General features: G+C 39.4%; 1 protein-coding gene across 1 annotated transcript in view; it reads left to right on the top strand.

Moving 5' to 3' along the window:
• The first annotated feature begins 5,871 nt into the window (after positions 1-5,871).
• The window catches only part of ZNF804B (zinc finger protein 804B), a 542,683-nt gene continuing 532,623 nt past the window's right edge, over positions 5,872-15,931 (top strand). Inside the window, exon 1 of the mRNA XM_046020822.1 lies at positions 5,872-6,225. Coding sequence (XP_045876778.1) covers positions 6,118-6,225 — 108 coding nt within the window. The 5' untranslated portion in view covers positions 5,872-6,117. The remainder of the gene's footprint in view (positions 6,226-15,931) is intronic.

Here is a 15,931-nt window from a genome sequence, read left to right as displayed (position 1 = left end):
CTTTTCAATAACTGGTGCTGGAACAACTGGACATTGACATCCAAAAAAGAGAAAAAATGAATCTAGACAAAGACCTTACCTCTTCCACAAAAAATCACTGAAGATGGACCATGGACCTAAATGTAAAGTCTAAAACTGTAACACTCCTGGAAGATAACATGGAGGAAAACCTAGATGACTTCAGGTTTGGTGGTGAATTTTTAGGTACAACACTGGAAACACAATCCATGAAAGAAAAAAAAATAATAATAAATTGGACAATATTAAAATTAAAAGCTTCTGCTCTGCCAAAGACACTGTAAGAAATGACAAGAAATGACAAGAAATGCCACATATTGGGGGAAAACATTTTCAAATATATTATTGATAACAGAGTGGTACCCAAAATATACAAAGAGCTCTTAAAACTTAAGAAAAGGAAAACAAGTAACCCAATTAAAAATGAGCAAATGATGTGAATAGACACCTAACCAAAGAAGATACACAGATGGCAAAGAAGCATAATGAAAAGACTTTCAACATCATATGTCATAGAGAATTGCAAATTAAAACAGCAGTGAGATATCACTACACACCTATTAGAGTGGCTAAAAATCCAAAACACTTGACCACACCAGATGTTGGTGATGACACAGCACACCAGAAACCATCACCCATTGTTGGCAGCAATGCCAGGGGATACAGTGCTCTGGAAGACGGTTTGGCAGTTTCTTACAAAACTCAATATAAGATCCAGCGGTTGCATTCCTTGGCATTTACCCAAAGGAGTTGAAAACTTGGTCCACACAAAAACCTGCTCATGAAGGTTTATTGGCAGGTTTATTCATACTTGCCCAAACTTGGGAGCCACCACGCTGTCCTTCAACAGGTGAATGGATAAACAAACTGAGGCACATCTTTACAATGCGTGTTAGTTTCCCAAAGCTGCTCGATCAGAGTACAACAGGTGGGGTTGCTTCAATAACATGGAGTGTCACACACTTCTGAAGCTAGAGGTTTGAAATCAAGATGCTGGCCAGATTGGTTCCTTCTGAGTGCCATGTTTCATGTCGCTCTCCTTGCTGGTGATCTGCATTTTTTGGCCTGTGGAAGGATAATTCCAGTCTTCACGTGGCAATCTCCCTGTCCCTCCAACTCTGTGTCTAAATTTTACCTTTTTTTTTAAAAAAAATAAGAGCACAGTCATATTGTAGTAGGGTCCGCCTTAATGATCTCATGTTAACTTCATCATCAGCAAAGACCTTTTTGCCACATAAGGTCATGTTCACAGGGCATTGGGACTTCATTATTTGGAGGGAGACATACCATTCAACTCAGAATATAATGAATATTGTTCAAATATTCCATTAGTCCAGCAATAAAAAGAAAGGTGATATTAAACCACTGAAAGATGTGAAAGAAAGTTAAAATGTATATTTCTAAATGAAAGAAGACAATCTGAAAAAGCTATACACCATATAATTCCAGCTCTATGACATTCTTGAAAAGGCAAAAATGGGTAGAGAGTAAAAAGATCAGTGGATTGCCAGGGATTCAGGGGGAGGGAGGGATGACTAAGTGGAGCACAGGTGGTTTTTAGAGCAGTGAAGCTATTTTGAATGACACTTTAATGGCTGATACACCTCATTATACGTTTGTGAAAAACCCATAGAATATAGAAACCAAAGAGTGATCCCTAATGTAAACTATGGACTTTTGTTAATAATATTGTATCGGTATTGGCTTGTCGATTCTAACACATGTAACAAAAGCAAGATGTTAATAATGGGAAAAACTATGTGTGCTGGGGGTGCTGAGAGATATATGGGGATTCTCTATACTTTTTGCTCAAGTTGTCGGTAAACCTAAAACTTCCCTAAAAATTAAATTTTATTAATACTTAAAATTAAAAAAAAAACAAAAAACCACACACACCATTTTCTCCCAGATATCCAGATATCTCCATTAGCTTGGGTGATCACAAAAGGTCTCTCTGAGCACCATGAGGAGCAGAGGGAGACAGGCACACAGTAGGAGAAAATGAGCAGGGATTGGAGTAAGAAGGGCTTTTTAAATGGAGTACCATTTGGACTTTATTCTGGGTATGATAAGGTTTAATAGGAAAGTATTAGGATATGATCCTGTGTTTCCAAAATATCACTCTGGGGATGCCTGGGTGGCTCAGTTGCTTAAGTGTGACTCTTGATTTCTGCTGAGGTAGGGATCTCGGGTCATGAGATGGAGCTCTAAGCAGCTCCTTGCTGAGCATGGAGCCTGTTGAGATTCTCTCTCCTCCTCCTCCTCGCTCTCTCTCTAAAAGTACACACACACACACACACACACACATTATGTGTAAAAATATAAAAGTATCACCCTGACTGTTGGGTGGAGAAAATATATCACATATGGAGGCAACTCTGGAAGCAGTGAGATGGGTTAGGAGGATACTGCAGTAGTCCAAGCAGGAGGTGATGATGGTTTGGACTAAGATTGGGCAGCAGATGTGAAAATAAGGGGATTGACCTAGGATGTGTTTGAGAAAGGTAATGGACGAGAGGATGTCTCACTCTGTCAATCATCCGTGACATAGCCATGAATCTGGAAATATGTGGAAATGTCAAATTGTCGTAGGCTGCAATCCATGCCCTTTGGCATCCACATCTCCTTCTGTGGAATGAAAACTCATCAGATCAAATATTACTTTAATATAAAAGGGCCTTGCAAAATTGCACATGATGTTTGCTTTTCATAATGTTTGTTGTAATAGAATTTGACCTGTAGTTAAGACTCATTTAATATAGGCTTAAAGTGTTTTGCTTTCCTTTCACTTTCTCGAAAAATTTTTAATTACTGAAGTTAGAAAGTGTCTTGTTTAGCAAAGAGAGAAGTTAATACGACTGAGCAACTTTGTCTCTATAGCAACTCTGCAAATAAAAACACTTATGTTTCTGTTATTTAGGTTGGGTACACACCATCTGAAATATAGGCCAACAATGATGAGAAGTTGTTGACTATGATGAAATCACACTTGGCCAGGAGAAGAAAGGAATTGTTTCTGTTTTTGTTGTGTATTTTAAAAACTATTCTTAAAATTGGCTGAGAGTACAAATGTGTCAGTTTTTGCCTTGATATTTTAAGACGGATGACAAAGAAAGCAAAGGACAACTATAACTGACTTAAAATATGGCAAGTTAACAGAAGAATTGGTATCGTTCATTTTAAAGAAGAAAGACCACAAAAATTAAATGATTTTGAAGAAATTTAGAAATACTACTACAGTCTTTGAAACATTACCATAAAAAGGGATTACTTTGTTTCCTGTGGGGAAACTCACATGCACATAGGATAATAGTCAAATGAACAAGAATGTCATACTTTGAATAAATGTAATACTTTGAGTAAGAAAATAATGCAATAGGATGGTATGTGTGAATTGTACACTTTTCGATTACTTGTCAGTTCTTTTATTTTAGAAGAGTATACTTGATTCTTAATAATTAAACATTATTAAGAATTACATTTGTCTAATAAGGAAGGGATAGTGTCCTTGAGGCTGTTAGTCCCAGTATGTGACACTATTGATTTTTCCAGTCCATCCGATGGTATTTACACTTAGGTCCTTGATGCTTACATTTATGAAGAGCAAAATAGACTAGGCTGAGGTGCACTATCTCCTTTTAAAAATTCTATTTCATTCATTTTTTTGACAAAGCTTTTTCCTGATTTTGAAATTTCATGGCTTGTAAATACCTTTTTTTTTTTTTTTTTGGTATAGAATGTATCTGATGTCTATACATGGGTAATATTACTTACTCTCAGCTTTGGGAAATATTTCACAGTTCTAAGTTCAATAAACATAACACCGTTAACCACATCCGTCTTATTAGAAAGGAGAACGTGGATGTGTTGTATCTATTGTCACTGCTCTGTAATTTTTTTATTGCAGAAGTTCTTAACCAACAAGATAATTACAAAATAAACCATCCTACAAGATTCAAATCCCCCGGGTGCCTGGGTGGTTCAGTGGGTTAAAGCCTCTGCCTTAGGCTCAGGTCATGATCTCAGGGTCCTGGGATGGAGTCCTTCCTCGGGGCTCTCTGCTCAGCAGGGAGCCTGCTTACTCCTTTCACTCTGCCTGCCTCTCTGCCTACTTGTGATCTATCTCTGTATGTCAAATAAATAAATAAAATCTTAAAAAAGATTTACAAACCCCCATGTCAGTTTCAGCAGTTTTCAATTCAAAGTTTTCAAGGAATTGGCATTTTGCCTTATAAAAACACTCTAAAAATACTATCTGAAACCTTTAAAGTGAGAACTACATCTATGTGTTTAATAAAATATTAAGGATATAAACTATTATAATCATGTAAATAAAAAGTCAGGTCTTTATTGGATAGTTTTAAAAATTATGTTAATCGGAATTTTTTTTTTTTTTGAAAAGTTTTATGAGTTGCCTGAAGAGGAAAAACCGAATGACCTGTTTTCTTTGACCTGTTTCTATCATTTGTGAAAGGTCCTCAGGGTCAATCAGGATGCCATGGAGCATTGTGGGGGACAGAAGGGGAGAAAACTGGGGAGGGGACAGGGAGCACTAGCTTTAACCTGGCATTAAGTCCAGTGGTAAGGCAAGAGGGGAAGGAGGCCACCCTTGCTGTTCTCCCCAGCACAGACCTTGCCGGGTGGGACCAGAGGGATCGCAGAACCCCGCCAGGTCAGCGCGGGGTGGAGAGCGCCCACTCGTCTCCGGACTCCAGAAAGCCTTCCTTCTCTTTTCAGAACACATTGCTGCACAGGTCATTTATTCTTGGTGCCGCTCGCTCCCTGGTGGCTTTATTTACAGTAAATGATCTAACGTCGGTCAAGAAGCACCGTTGAGGGATGATTGTTGAGGGTTGTGGAGACACAAACGTCCTCTACAAATCCCAAATACCTGCCTCTTTATAGGTACCTAAAGACTCGTAAGTGACCGTTTCTAATTCCGGACAAACACACACACACACGTTTGCATGTTTCGTTTCTATTCCTTATGCAAGTTTCCTATCTAAAACTTCTTTCCTCCTGCATCCATTACCTATCATAGCGCATCTAACCCGTCTGCCTTATTTGGGGCGGCACAGCTCGTCGGTCCAGCCGGCTGGGGAGCTGTTGCTTCTGCGAACGCCGCCGGCAGCCCGAGCGCTGAAACATGCTGACGGCGAGCAGGCAGCGAAAGAGTGAAGAAAACGCTCTCCTCCCGCTCCGCTCCTCCACCGCCGCCCTCCCCAGTCGCCCCGGGCTCCCGCCTCCAAACCCCGCGCAAAGTTGGCCCGGAGACGGGGCAGAGGGACCAGGGGGCCCGGGCGGCGGATGGCGGGATGCCGGCGCGGCGCGTCCCGCAGCCGCCAGAGCCTCCGGCCGCCGCCGCCGCAGCTGTCACCTCCTCGCGCGGCCGCCCGGCGCGCCCCTCGCCTTCAGCCGACAGCTCGGAGCGGGGGGGCTAACCGCTCCCGCTCACAGGTCGCCGCGTCCCCAACTCCCGGTCCTCACCCCAGCCCACGCGCTGCCTCGTGCGCCCCCGCCCCCGCCACTGCAGCGGGGGCAGCGGAGTGGCGCTCCCCAGGACCGTCGGCCACTTTCCCGGGCACACCACCGCTGCTGCTGCGGCTGCCGCCCAGCGCCGCAGCCCGCAGCCCAGCCCGCGGACGCCCCCGGCCAGGTGACGGGGACCCGCGCCTGAGCATCCCGGGGCGTGCGCTGGGTGCGAAAGCGGGGGGCGGGAGGAAAGGGGGCGGAGGAGTTCCCGATTCCCCGGCGGACCCAGGAAGTTGTCCTTTAAAAAAAAAAAAAAATTATATCGTCGGCCCGCGGTTGAGCAGCCACCTCGTCAGAGCAGCATGTGGACTGGCTCGCCGGGTCCCCTAAGTGCTGTGTGGCTGCCGCTGCCGCCGCCAACGCCGTCAGAGCAGCCGCTGCTGCCGGCAGCAGCAGCCCCGCGCGGGGCGAGGAGCGGGGACGCGCCGCCGCCGCGTCCCCTGCTTGCCGCTGGCCGCTTCTTCTCGGGAGGTGGCAGTCACTGTCGCTGCTGAGAAACCAGCCCGCTTTTCCGCGCCTGGTCGTCTGGTGAGGAGTTGAGACTCGGCGCCTCCTGTTTGGACCCACATGGCTTGTTACCTGGTCATCAGTTCGAGACACCTCAGCAATGGGCACTATCGGGGCATTAAAGGAGTCTTCAGAGGGCCCCTCTGCAAGAACGGATCTCCCTCTCCGGTAACCTGCGCGCACACACACGTTCAAAATCAAGATAAACAAAAAGAGATATTGTCCTGGTACAATGAGCGGGTGGTGGATATTCACCTTACCCATGAGTATATTGTGTCTGTTTTTACAATTTATTGACAGGCTCTTACACAGCGAGGGGTGTGTGTTTACATGTGTATGTTCAGCACAGTCATTAGCATCTGTAGTACCATGGATGCAAATATTTACCGAATGCAGTTAACTGCAGGGCTGTGAGGGTAGCTCCTGTGTGCCATGTCAAGTTAAGAATCTACTGATTTGGGCAGTGTAGAAAGTTTGAGTGGCACTTTATAGCCATGCTTTGGGAAGTCATCAGTTGGGATTAGTTAAAAAATGCTGCCGTTACTTTATAAGAAAATAAACTTCTTCAAGATTTTACATCAAGGTACGGGCAGATGGAAAGGTGTTGGATGCCAACACTTGATTAAATCTAATGCCTAACTGTGCAGGTTCTTTAAGGAACGTCAGAGTCTTTTGTGGATATATGAAGTGGATAGTTTGTGGTATTAGGTACAAATGTATTTACATACAATTGGAGTGATCGCTCAACTTAGTGCACTATTCAATTTAGTTTACTATTTGATTTATTCAAATTTTTTTTGTAAAATAATTTTGACTGCACTCTAGGACTTTGATATATTATTAATTTATTAGTTGGTTCATGCTATGGACTAATGTACAGATTCAAATATATTTCAAAAAAAAGTCATGATATATTAGGGGAAAAGTTTTACGTTATTAATGAGTGACTAGGGACAAGTTTTCTAGTTTAATAGAAAAACCAGTATTTTAAGTCTGGATGATATAAAGAAGGAGAACTTATGTTGCCTGATTTTTATTTATTTTTTGCACTTTTCATCATGTTTTAATGCTTCATTAGCATGAATTATTCAAAACTGCAATATATCTTTAAAACTTTTGATTAAGTGCTATATGTGATTTGCAATAGAAATTTTAAATCAGAAAGTCCAAGTATCCAGAGATATCACTAGGACTCCTAATTATGACAAGCTAGTGCCTCACATATTTTTATGCACTGTGAATGTGGGTCGCCGGGATCCCTCCCACCCCCTCAACTACATGGTACTGAAGCAGAAGTGTTAGAATGGAATATACTGTTTATATTGGCACTTACAATTAGACTCTGAGGGCTACTAGAAGGGTCTTGGAGAGTTTTAGTTGAAGAAAGCCCACATTCAATCCTTCTGAGCAGCTGGTCTGAATCCTATTTTTAAAGATTCTCAGGATTGGAGTTTCTGCAGTGTCAGCAAACCACTTCAATGTTTAAGAACCCACGGTGTCAGAATCTTCCTTCTAGCCAACTTAAATCTATCAAGTTTTTCCTTGAGCTCATTTCATCCTGAAAACCTAGAATATTCCTCCTTTCTCCAAGGTATTAATGTTCAACACTTTGATAATCTCTGTGGCTGTGTTCGGAAACCCTCTCTTTGGTTATGGAAATCTGAACTGGGCAGGGTGTTAAAGTCTATATGCCTTAATCGTTCACAGGATAAAGGAAGAATTACTTCGTAGTTCCTATGTTGTTCAGTTCTATTTAAGTTTGTTAGAATATGGAATTAATCTTCTAAAATCTAACGGGCTTGCAGAGGCAATTTCTGTCACATGGTCAGAAGGGGTCCTTCCTTCTCCACTGTGGTCACTCATCTCCCAGAAGCCTGACGGATTCCCCAGGAACGGACACATTGAACATGGTTATGACAAGACAGCCCATAATCCACATGGCTCTGCGGGCTGAGCAGGTGCTCACACCCACAGGACCCTATTCCCATTCACTGTTGGGCTCATTTTTGTAAAATACTAGTTCATTTACTTTTACCTAGTTGTTATAATTTGACTCATGGGATTGTTCTCTCCAATATTTACACATTTGAGTGTACTTAAATTACATTGGCAGCATTCAAAAAATAGCCAAGTTAGTCTGTATATGGACTTCCTACACCTGATTTATTTTGTCTTCTTTTACATTTTACTGTGAAATTTGAATGACTTTTTCAAGGTTTCAGTAGTTTCTCACATGAGATAGGCAGTGTGTGAAAAATTGATGTTCATTCATTCTCTGTCATAGGCAGGTTTTTGAGACAAGTCATGGCCTTCTCGTTACATGACACTTAGTCTTTCTTCCTAAATTAGGTTAGGTCTCTACCTTCTGGAGTCTAGACTCTTGAGCATTTAAATAATAGTTTCCTAGTAGAGGTGACTGTATGTTTACCGTCTTTATTAAAGGGTTGTAAAGCATGAAGCTAAAAACTGATGTATCATTTCTTTTTTATATTGAGCAATACACACCCCTCGTTACTTTCAGGTTGATAGACATTTATTGATTTTTTTCATCAAGATAAATATTAAACTCACAGATCCATAAGGTAGTCATTTATTTTTTCTTAAAGCACATATCTACTCTGGCAATACGTTTTTATTATGTTTTCCCAAATTTTGTGCCCAGAGTGTCTCAAATCAACCTCTACATTATTGATTTGGATTATTTCCACTCACTGAGACTCAGTTTATCTGGGACTCTGAAGTGGGATACAATCATTAGTTGATTTAACTCAGTCTTATTAAGGTCTGCAATACTTCAGCTTTGGTTCTTACTCTTTTAATCCAAATGTTCTTCTATTTTAGTCCATACTTTCCTGTTTTAATAGAGCTGTATAAAGGTAGCACTTAACACAGTTATCGAATGAGACTATTTTGTAACTTCATTATAGAAAGGAGACAAGCTACAATTCCATTTTCATGTAAGGAGAACATCCTTATATTATATATATATAATATAATTATATTCCCCTTCCATTATATATATATACATATCCTTAGAAGAAATATATATCTTCTGCTATCTATCTGGATAATATGAATTTAGTATTTCAGTATCTCCTGGATATAATTCTTCACTTATATATTGAAAGTAGTTATATACATTTGCCATGTTCAGATCACATGCCTGTAGTCTCTAGAGTCTGGACACGTGATATTAAACTGACAGCACAAAGGAAATGATTATATTTATATACATTTTTATTTCAAAGGATTTCATTTAGAAAATATTGAATCATTACATGGAGTTCTTCTAATAGATACTTAGTGGGATACTTGAGAAATAAATAAAGCATTTTACCCCCAAACAATTTTCACAGATTAGCAAACTGGAAATCCTGGAGTCAAATTGAGTTCCTGTCTTCAAAGTGAACATGTGCAAGTATCTTGTCTGTGGGATCTCTTTTCTTTTGGAGACTTGATATGAACAAAATAACATACTGCTTTTCATCCTAATTAAAATATGAATAATTGATGAGATAGTTTGTGTTACTTTAAATCCAGGGGTAGATTAAAGAAAAAAGAAAAAAGAAAAATGGCGGAGTAAATTACATTGTACTTTGTACACCATTGAGTACTACATAGTATTTAATGGTAAAAGTCTCTAATTTTAGAAAGTAAATTTGCACCCTCTCACATGTTAGGATATTTACTCCCACCCTATCACAACTCTGAAATAAAATGACTGAGTGATGACTTTAGAAATCCGTATCATGTACACATACACATGTACCCATTCTCAGTACCTACACATACGCATACAGATAGATAGTTTCAGTGCTCAAACCCGAGAAGTTACCTATGTATTACATGCAGTTTTTTACCATCAATTGTGTTAACCGTGAGACTTGGTTACCATAATTGAAGTATTCATTAAGAGAACAGTCTATAGGTGCATTCATTTGTGTGTGTGTGGACTTCTAAGTTCTTCTATCGCCATGTTTGACTTCAGTGAAACAAATAATGTCCTCTACGTAGTGCCAAAAATATGTTTGAATTTATTCTTAGTTATTTTTCTCAATGACAAATACCGTCTCAAATTTGGATTCGTGTATGGTTTGTTACTTAATTTGTGTGTGGTTAATAGTTTCAGGTTACCAATTGATGAAATATTAATAATAATCATAGTTGTATATTTTATCTGTGGTTCACGTTCAGCTTAATACCAGTCTTTTGAAGCTTATGTAGGGTGGTACAGCTTAAGAAGCTTAAGAACTATCTGTTTCTGGATTTGCCTCTTACCAACACTCCCCCCAAAAAAAACATTGGATATGAAGAAATCTGGGGGTTCTTCATCTGAGCAACAGATCAGGATCCTTGGATTTTGTAGTTTTTATTTTGTTCTGTTTAGTGATCTTACTCTAAATTATGTATCTGACTAAACTGTCTAGTGGAAGGAGGTGCCATACAATGAAACCAGCATTTTAAATGGACTAAAAAAATCATAGAAAGTTCCCTTTTAAAAATTAAAAATGCATTTCATTTAAGCAGTCTAGAAACAAATTGCCTTGAAGGTACATGTCTTCAGAGAACTCCTTACATGAAGCAATGAGTGCAGACCCAACCTTGTTGTTTCTTATGACGATACTCTTCTATGTGCGTTTTCATTATGTTCACTAAGTACATGTTAAACACATCTAAAAATGACCTCAAACTGATATGCTTTTCATGTGCCAAATATAATTATGAAGATGTAGTCTCCCATAGAGAAGTCACCTGTGTCCTCCTTTGGAACTCATGAATAGGCTAATACTGCCTTTTATACTGAAACTTGTAGATATTTCCAATAAAGAAGACTGAGGTATGATTCTTATAATACATGTTTTCTTTGTTATGACAAATATTGAATTAAGCAAACTCCTTTCTTCTCTCACTCTCTTTTCAAACCCTTTCTTCTTTTCCCCAACTAACTGATTTCAGAAACTCATAGTTGGCATTTATGCTTTCAAAAAGAATTGTCAAGTTTTTAGGTCTTAAGTTTGTATTTCTGGGCCTTTGGAAGTTTCCTGTGGTAAGAGGAATCAAATGAGTATTTGAGTGGCATAGTTTATGACTTTTGTTAGATTATCCTACACTTCTTTCATGATTAAAATTTGATAGATAAAATCCTTTGATTTGTTTCTTTTAGACATGCAGTAAAGATAACCTCTATTTTAAATTTCTGCTCCATAATTTGGAAACAAACTAAAAACATATTGACATCATGTAGATTAAATGAGGATGGCATTTGACATATAACTTGATCATTTGTAGTTGAACAAGTAGCTATGGTATCTTTGTTGTATAATGTATATGCACTGTGATACATACTTTTCATGTGGTATTAACAGAGCTTAAAGTATCAGTAGGTTTTAGGCTATGTAGGGAGCAAGGAGCAGGAAGAGTAATACATATTTCAAATAACTCTAGGAAGTGTCTTTCAGTGTGAATTTGGTTTGTTCAAAATACACATTGTCAGAGTAATTCTTTAATACACACATACGTATTCTGTAGAAAGTAATTCAAATAAAAATTGAAGAAAAATGCTACTTTGCTTGAAAATATCTTGGTTTTAAAAAGTACAGTTTTTCAGGTAATCCTTATAAACTGACAGGTGACAGCCTTTGGTAGACAGATTTTGTGAGTCAGGTTTACTTAGTGGATAAGGTGTGGAGTGAGAAATTAAGTATTTGATATGTTGTCATGACAAAGTGTAGTTATGGTGATGGTAGGAATAGACCAGTCACCAAGTTCCACAGTCTCTCTTACTTTGGAAGTATTTGCCGAACCTCAGAAGAAATTCTGGAAAGATGAATCACATTATATCTTAGACAATATTCTCACTTGTTACTAAGACCTTGTGGGGTTACTGAAGACAAAAAAAAATGCAAAAGAATATTATATAGCATACGAAATGAAAACGGGCTTTTAGAAATATTTACCCATGTATGATATTTCGTTTCCCTGATAACATGTATTGAACTAATCCCTTCTTTCATTCAAATTTGATACCTAAAATCTAAACAGATACTCTGAAAAACTGTTAAAAGACTTTCCTCACAGATAAAGAGAGTTATTGGAATTAGCTATTTTTTTTTTTCTTTCCTTCCTTGGCTGGTAGGAAACTCAAAGACAAATGTGTGGCTTAGCAAAGCCATGGGGATCGATGTTGGCCTCCCAAACAACACGATGTCCCCACCCCTGCTCATCTCCTATTCCCAGTTCAGCTTTTATTTTAATTTTATTTTCCACTGCTCTCATTCTTTTAAATGTATGTTTTATTGTTTCAATGTATAATATTTCTTTCAGATGACTTAGTTCTGTTGTGAACTTATAAGTCAGGCTATAAATAAATAATGAAATATGGACTATCTAAATATAAGGATGCCGCTCAGGATTGTACTGGACAGCTTTGACAATGATTCATGGAATCAGGAGTATTCATTTTGTTCATTTGTCTCAAGTATAATTAGGGCTGCCAAATTTTTGCTTTGACAATTGGCAAATTCCTTTTGGCAAATTTTACTTCACTTCAGTGTGGGTGTGGGTGGCAGGATATAGTTTATTTTGAAACAGATCCTGCCAGTTTGTTTTTTTCTAAACAATCCTTTCCCTCCCTGTTATTCCTCTTGCCATTGATCCTTTCATTAGCTTGATTATCAGGGTTTTTTTTTTTTTCCATATCTTTTTTTGCCTTATGTGTAAAGGTTGGCATGTATGTCTAACTCTAGAGGTACAGACCCCCGCAAATGGTGAGAACCACCCCGTTCTGTCTGCTTCCCAACCAAAGCGTACAAGTTTCTTCTCTGTTCACCATCCATGTGTAACGTTCATCTCCAGCTCAGCATTTAGACCTTCCCCCATATCTCCATTCAGAACCTACCTACCAGTGTTCTTCCCCTGCCCACCTTCCCACAGCTATGACTCAGCACTTCACTTGTCCCATCTACCTCCTGAGCAACAGATCCAGTCAGTACCTCCCCCCACACACAGATGTCCTTTCCAGAACTCCATTTTGCAATGAATAATTATATTCCCTAACATTTTTCTTGGCAAGCAAAGGCTAGATGCGTTTCCTCTTTGTGAATGAAATAAATACCATATCCTAAACAGAAAATAACCCCGGGCCCCTTTTTTGGAATGTGGATAGAAGGGATGGAAGCTCCACTGAAGTCTGTCCCTTCCTATTAATTGGCTTCATCTAAAGGTGAAGTCAAGAGATACCTTGATGGCCATATGATTTCCATTCACATTATCTTTAAAATGACCAGAGTCCCCTGATGGTATCTAAGAGTTTTCATGATCCAGCTTCTATCAGTGCCTTTAACTCTGTTTTTCCACCTGATCCTATGCTGTAGCCAGTCCAAACTACTCAGAGTTCTTGACTATGATGGGTATTTCTAGACCTTTATTCCATTGCACATGCTGTTCCTCTGGCACATATCCTCTCACTGTCTTCATTGCTTGCATCGTGTTTTATATATTCTTTCTGACCTAACTGAGGAGTTGAGTCCTCATGTGATTTGACCTGAATTCTCTATCCTGAGTCAGGCCTTCTCTTGTAGGCTACCACCACACCCATTGCTTACCTTGATTATTGCTGAACTGGAGTTGTTTCTTGGTCTCCATTTCAGTCATAGGATGTGAGATCCTTGAGGTTGTGTCTGCTCTTACCCTTATATCCCCAGAGCTGAGTACAGCTTGTGGTTCATTATTGATTTCAACAGGGAGGGAAAAAAAAGGGTTTTGATGGAATTTAACTAGCATAAATGTGTTCCCTTTGGTCCCGCCAGTATCTCCAGGAAGACATTTTTTCCTTAGAGACTGTTTTCTCAATTTAGTTCACCAGAATCTTTGAGAATGTATACTGTTCTGCTGATGGGTTAAGTGGTCACTGTTTTCATGGCAATGCTTCTTGCTTTAATATCTACCAAGATCCTCTGGTCAATTGCTTCAAGTATAATTTAATATTTCATATTAACCCAAATTGCAGAGTGCTTTATTCCATGTAACCATTTCAGAATATTTTTCTTAAAGGCCACAAGAGACTGAAGATTGGCTATGTATGAATAGATGAAATTTGTACAGAAGTTGATTAAGCCATACTTTTCATTGGCACATATTTAATAGCTTCTGAGAAATGAATTATAAGTTAGGAATTTGATTATTCCCTTCCTATTTAGGAGTGTATAATAATAAGAAAAAACAGTGGTTCTTCTACCTTTTCTTTATTTCTCTGTCTCTCACACTTCCTCTCTCCTTCCTTCCTTCCTTCCTTCCTTCTTGTCTGCCTCCTCCATTTTCCCCTCCTCCTCATCCTCTGTCTGTCATTTTTTTTCTTTCCTTTGAAAGAGACAGTAATTCCCTGATCAGTGGTCACTATAGTCCTTGAGGAAACACCATCCTAGAGCAGCCATGGGTGGTTTTTGCATAATTGCCAATACTTCCCTATTGTTTGAACTTATTAGTTACACACATTCCCACAACATTTTGTTAGCACTTGTTCTTTCTTGGATCAGTTGAGATGTGGCCACTGTCGATAAAAGAAGCTTGGGCTCCTTCTAAACAACGAATTTTTTTTTCATCAGCACATCAAGCCAGTTTTATTATAAGAGTGCAAGAGTAGTAAAAATTTGGGAAATTTGGGATTGTAATTTATTACATTAATAGGATAAAAGTAGGGGTGCCTGGGTGGCTCAGTGGGTTAAGCCTCTGCCTTCTGCTCAGGTCATGATCTCAGGGTCCTGGGATCGAGCCCTGCATCAGGATCTCTGCTCAGTGGGGAACCTGCTTCTCCCTCCGCCTCTGCCTACTTGTGATCTCTCTCTTTCTCTGTCAAATAAATAAATAAAAATTTTTAAAAAAGGATAAAAGTAAAAAAAAAAAACCTTATGCATACTTATCTTCCGTGCCTCTTAAACTCTTTTTCAGACTTTTTAATGCATTAAGAATTACCTAGGGCTCCTGTAAACTTGCAGATTCTGAATCAGTATAAACAATGATTTTTAGATAAAATAGCCAGCCCTCTAAGGTAGAGATAAAGAGAGATAGTAATACTATCTGAGATGGAGAAATCAGGTGTATTGTATGGTCAGTTTCTTAATATAAATAAACTTTTTTTTTTTTAAAGATTTTATTTATTTATTTGACAGACAGGGATCACAAGTAGGCAGAGAGGCAGGCGGTGGGGGGGGGGGGGGGTGAGGAGCAGGCTCCCTACTGAGCAGAGAGCCCAATGCAGGGCTCCATCCCAGGACCCTGGAATCATGACCTGAGCCAAAGGCAGAGGCTTTAACCCACTGAGCCACTCAGGCGCCCCCAAATAAAATTTTTTTTTAAACAATTGCTAACAGATATTTGATTACTTTGCCTTATTGATAGGGTATAAATATTGAAAGGGTGCTTAGCAATCTAGTTCAGGCTCCCACTGTCTATTTTTAAAATATATCACTATGATAGACAATAACAACTCCTCAAAGATGTTCATGTTATAATCCTCAAAACCTTCTAATCTTTACACACATGGTAAAGGGGCTTTGCAGATGTGACTAAATTAAGGATGCTGAGAAGATTGTCCTGGATTATGCAGGTGGGTCAAGTATAATCACAAGGGCCCTGTAAGAGGGAGATAGAAGTGTCAGAGTCAGAGAGAAAGCTTTGAAAATGCTATGCTGCTGGCATCAAAGACAGAGGAAGTGGCCACAAGTCAAGGAATGCCGGCAACCTCTTGAAGTTCACTAAGGCAAGTAAATGGATTCTCCCATGAAGCATCCCAAAAGGTCATAGCCCTGTTCGTACCTTGATTTGACTTAATGGATTGAAAGATAATACATTTGTGTCCCTGGAAGCCAGTGTATTT

The sequence above is a fragment of the Meles meles genome, chromosome 10, assembly GCF_922984935.1.
Source record: "Meles meles chromosome 10, mMelMel3.1 paternal haplotype, whole genome shotgun sequence".
Lineage (NCBI taxonomy): Eukaryota > Metazoa > Chordata > Mammalia > Carnivora > Mustelidae > Meles > Meles meles.
Note: the sequence above shows the minus strand (reverse complement) of the source record. Positions and strands in the feature narration are given on the sequence as shown.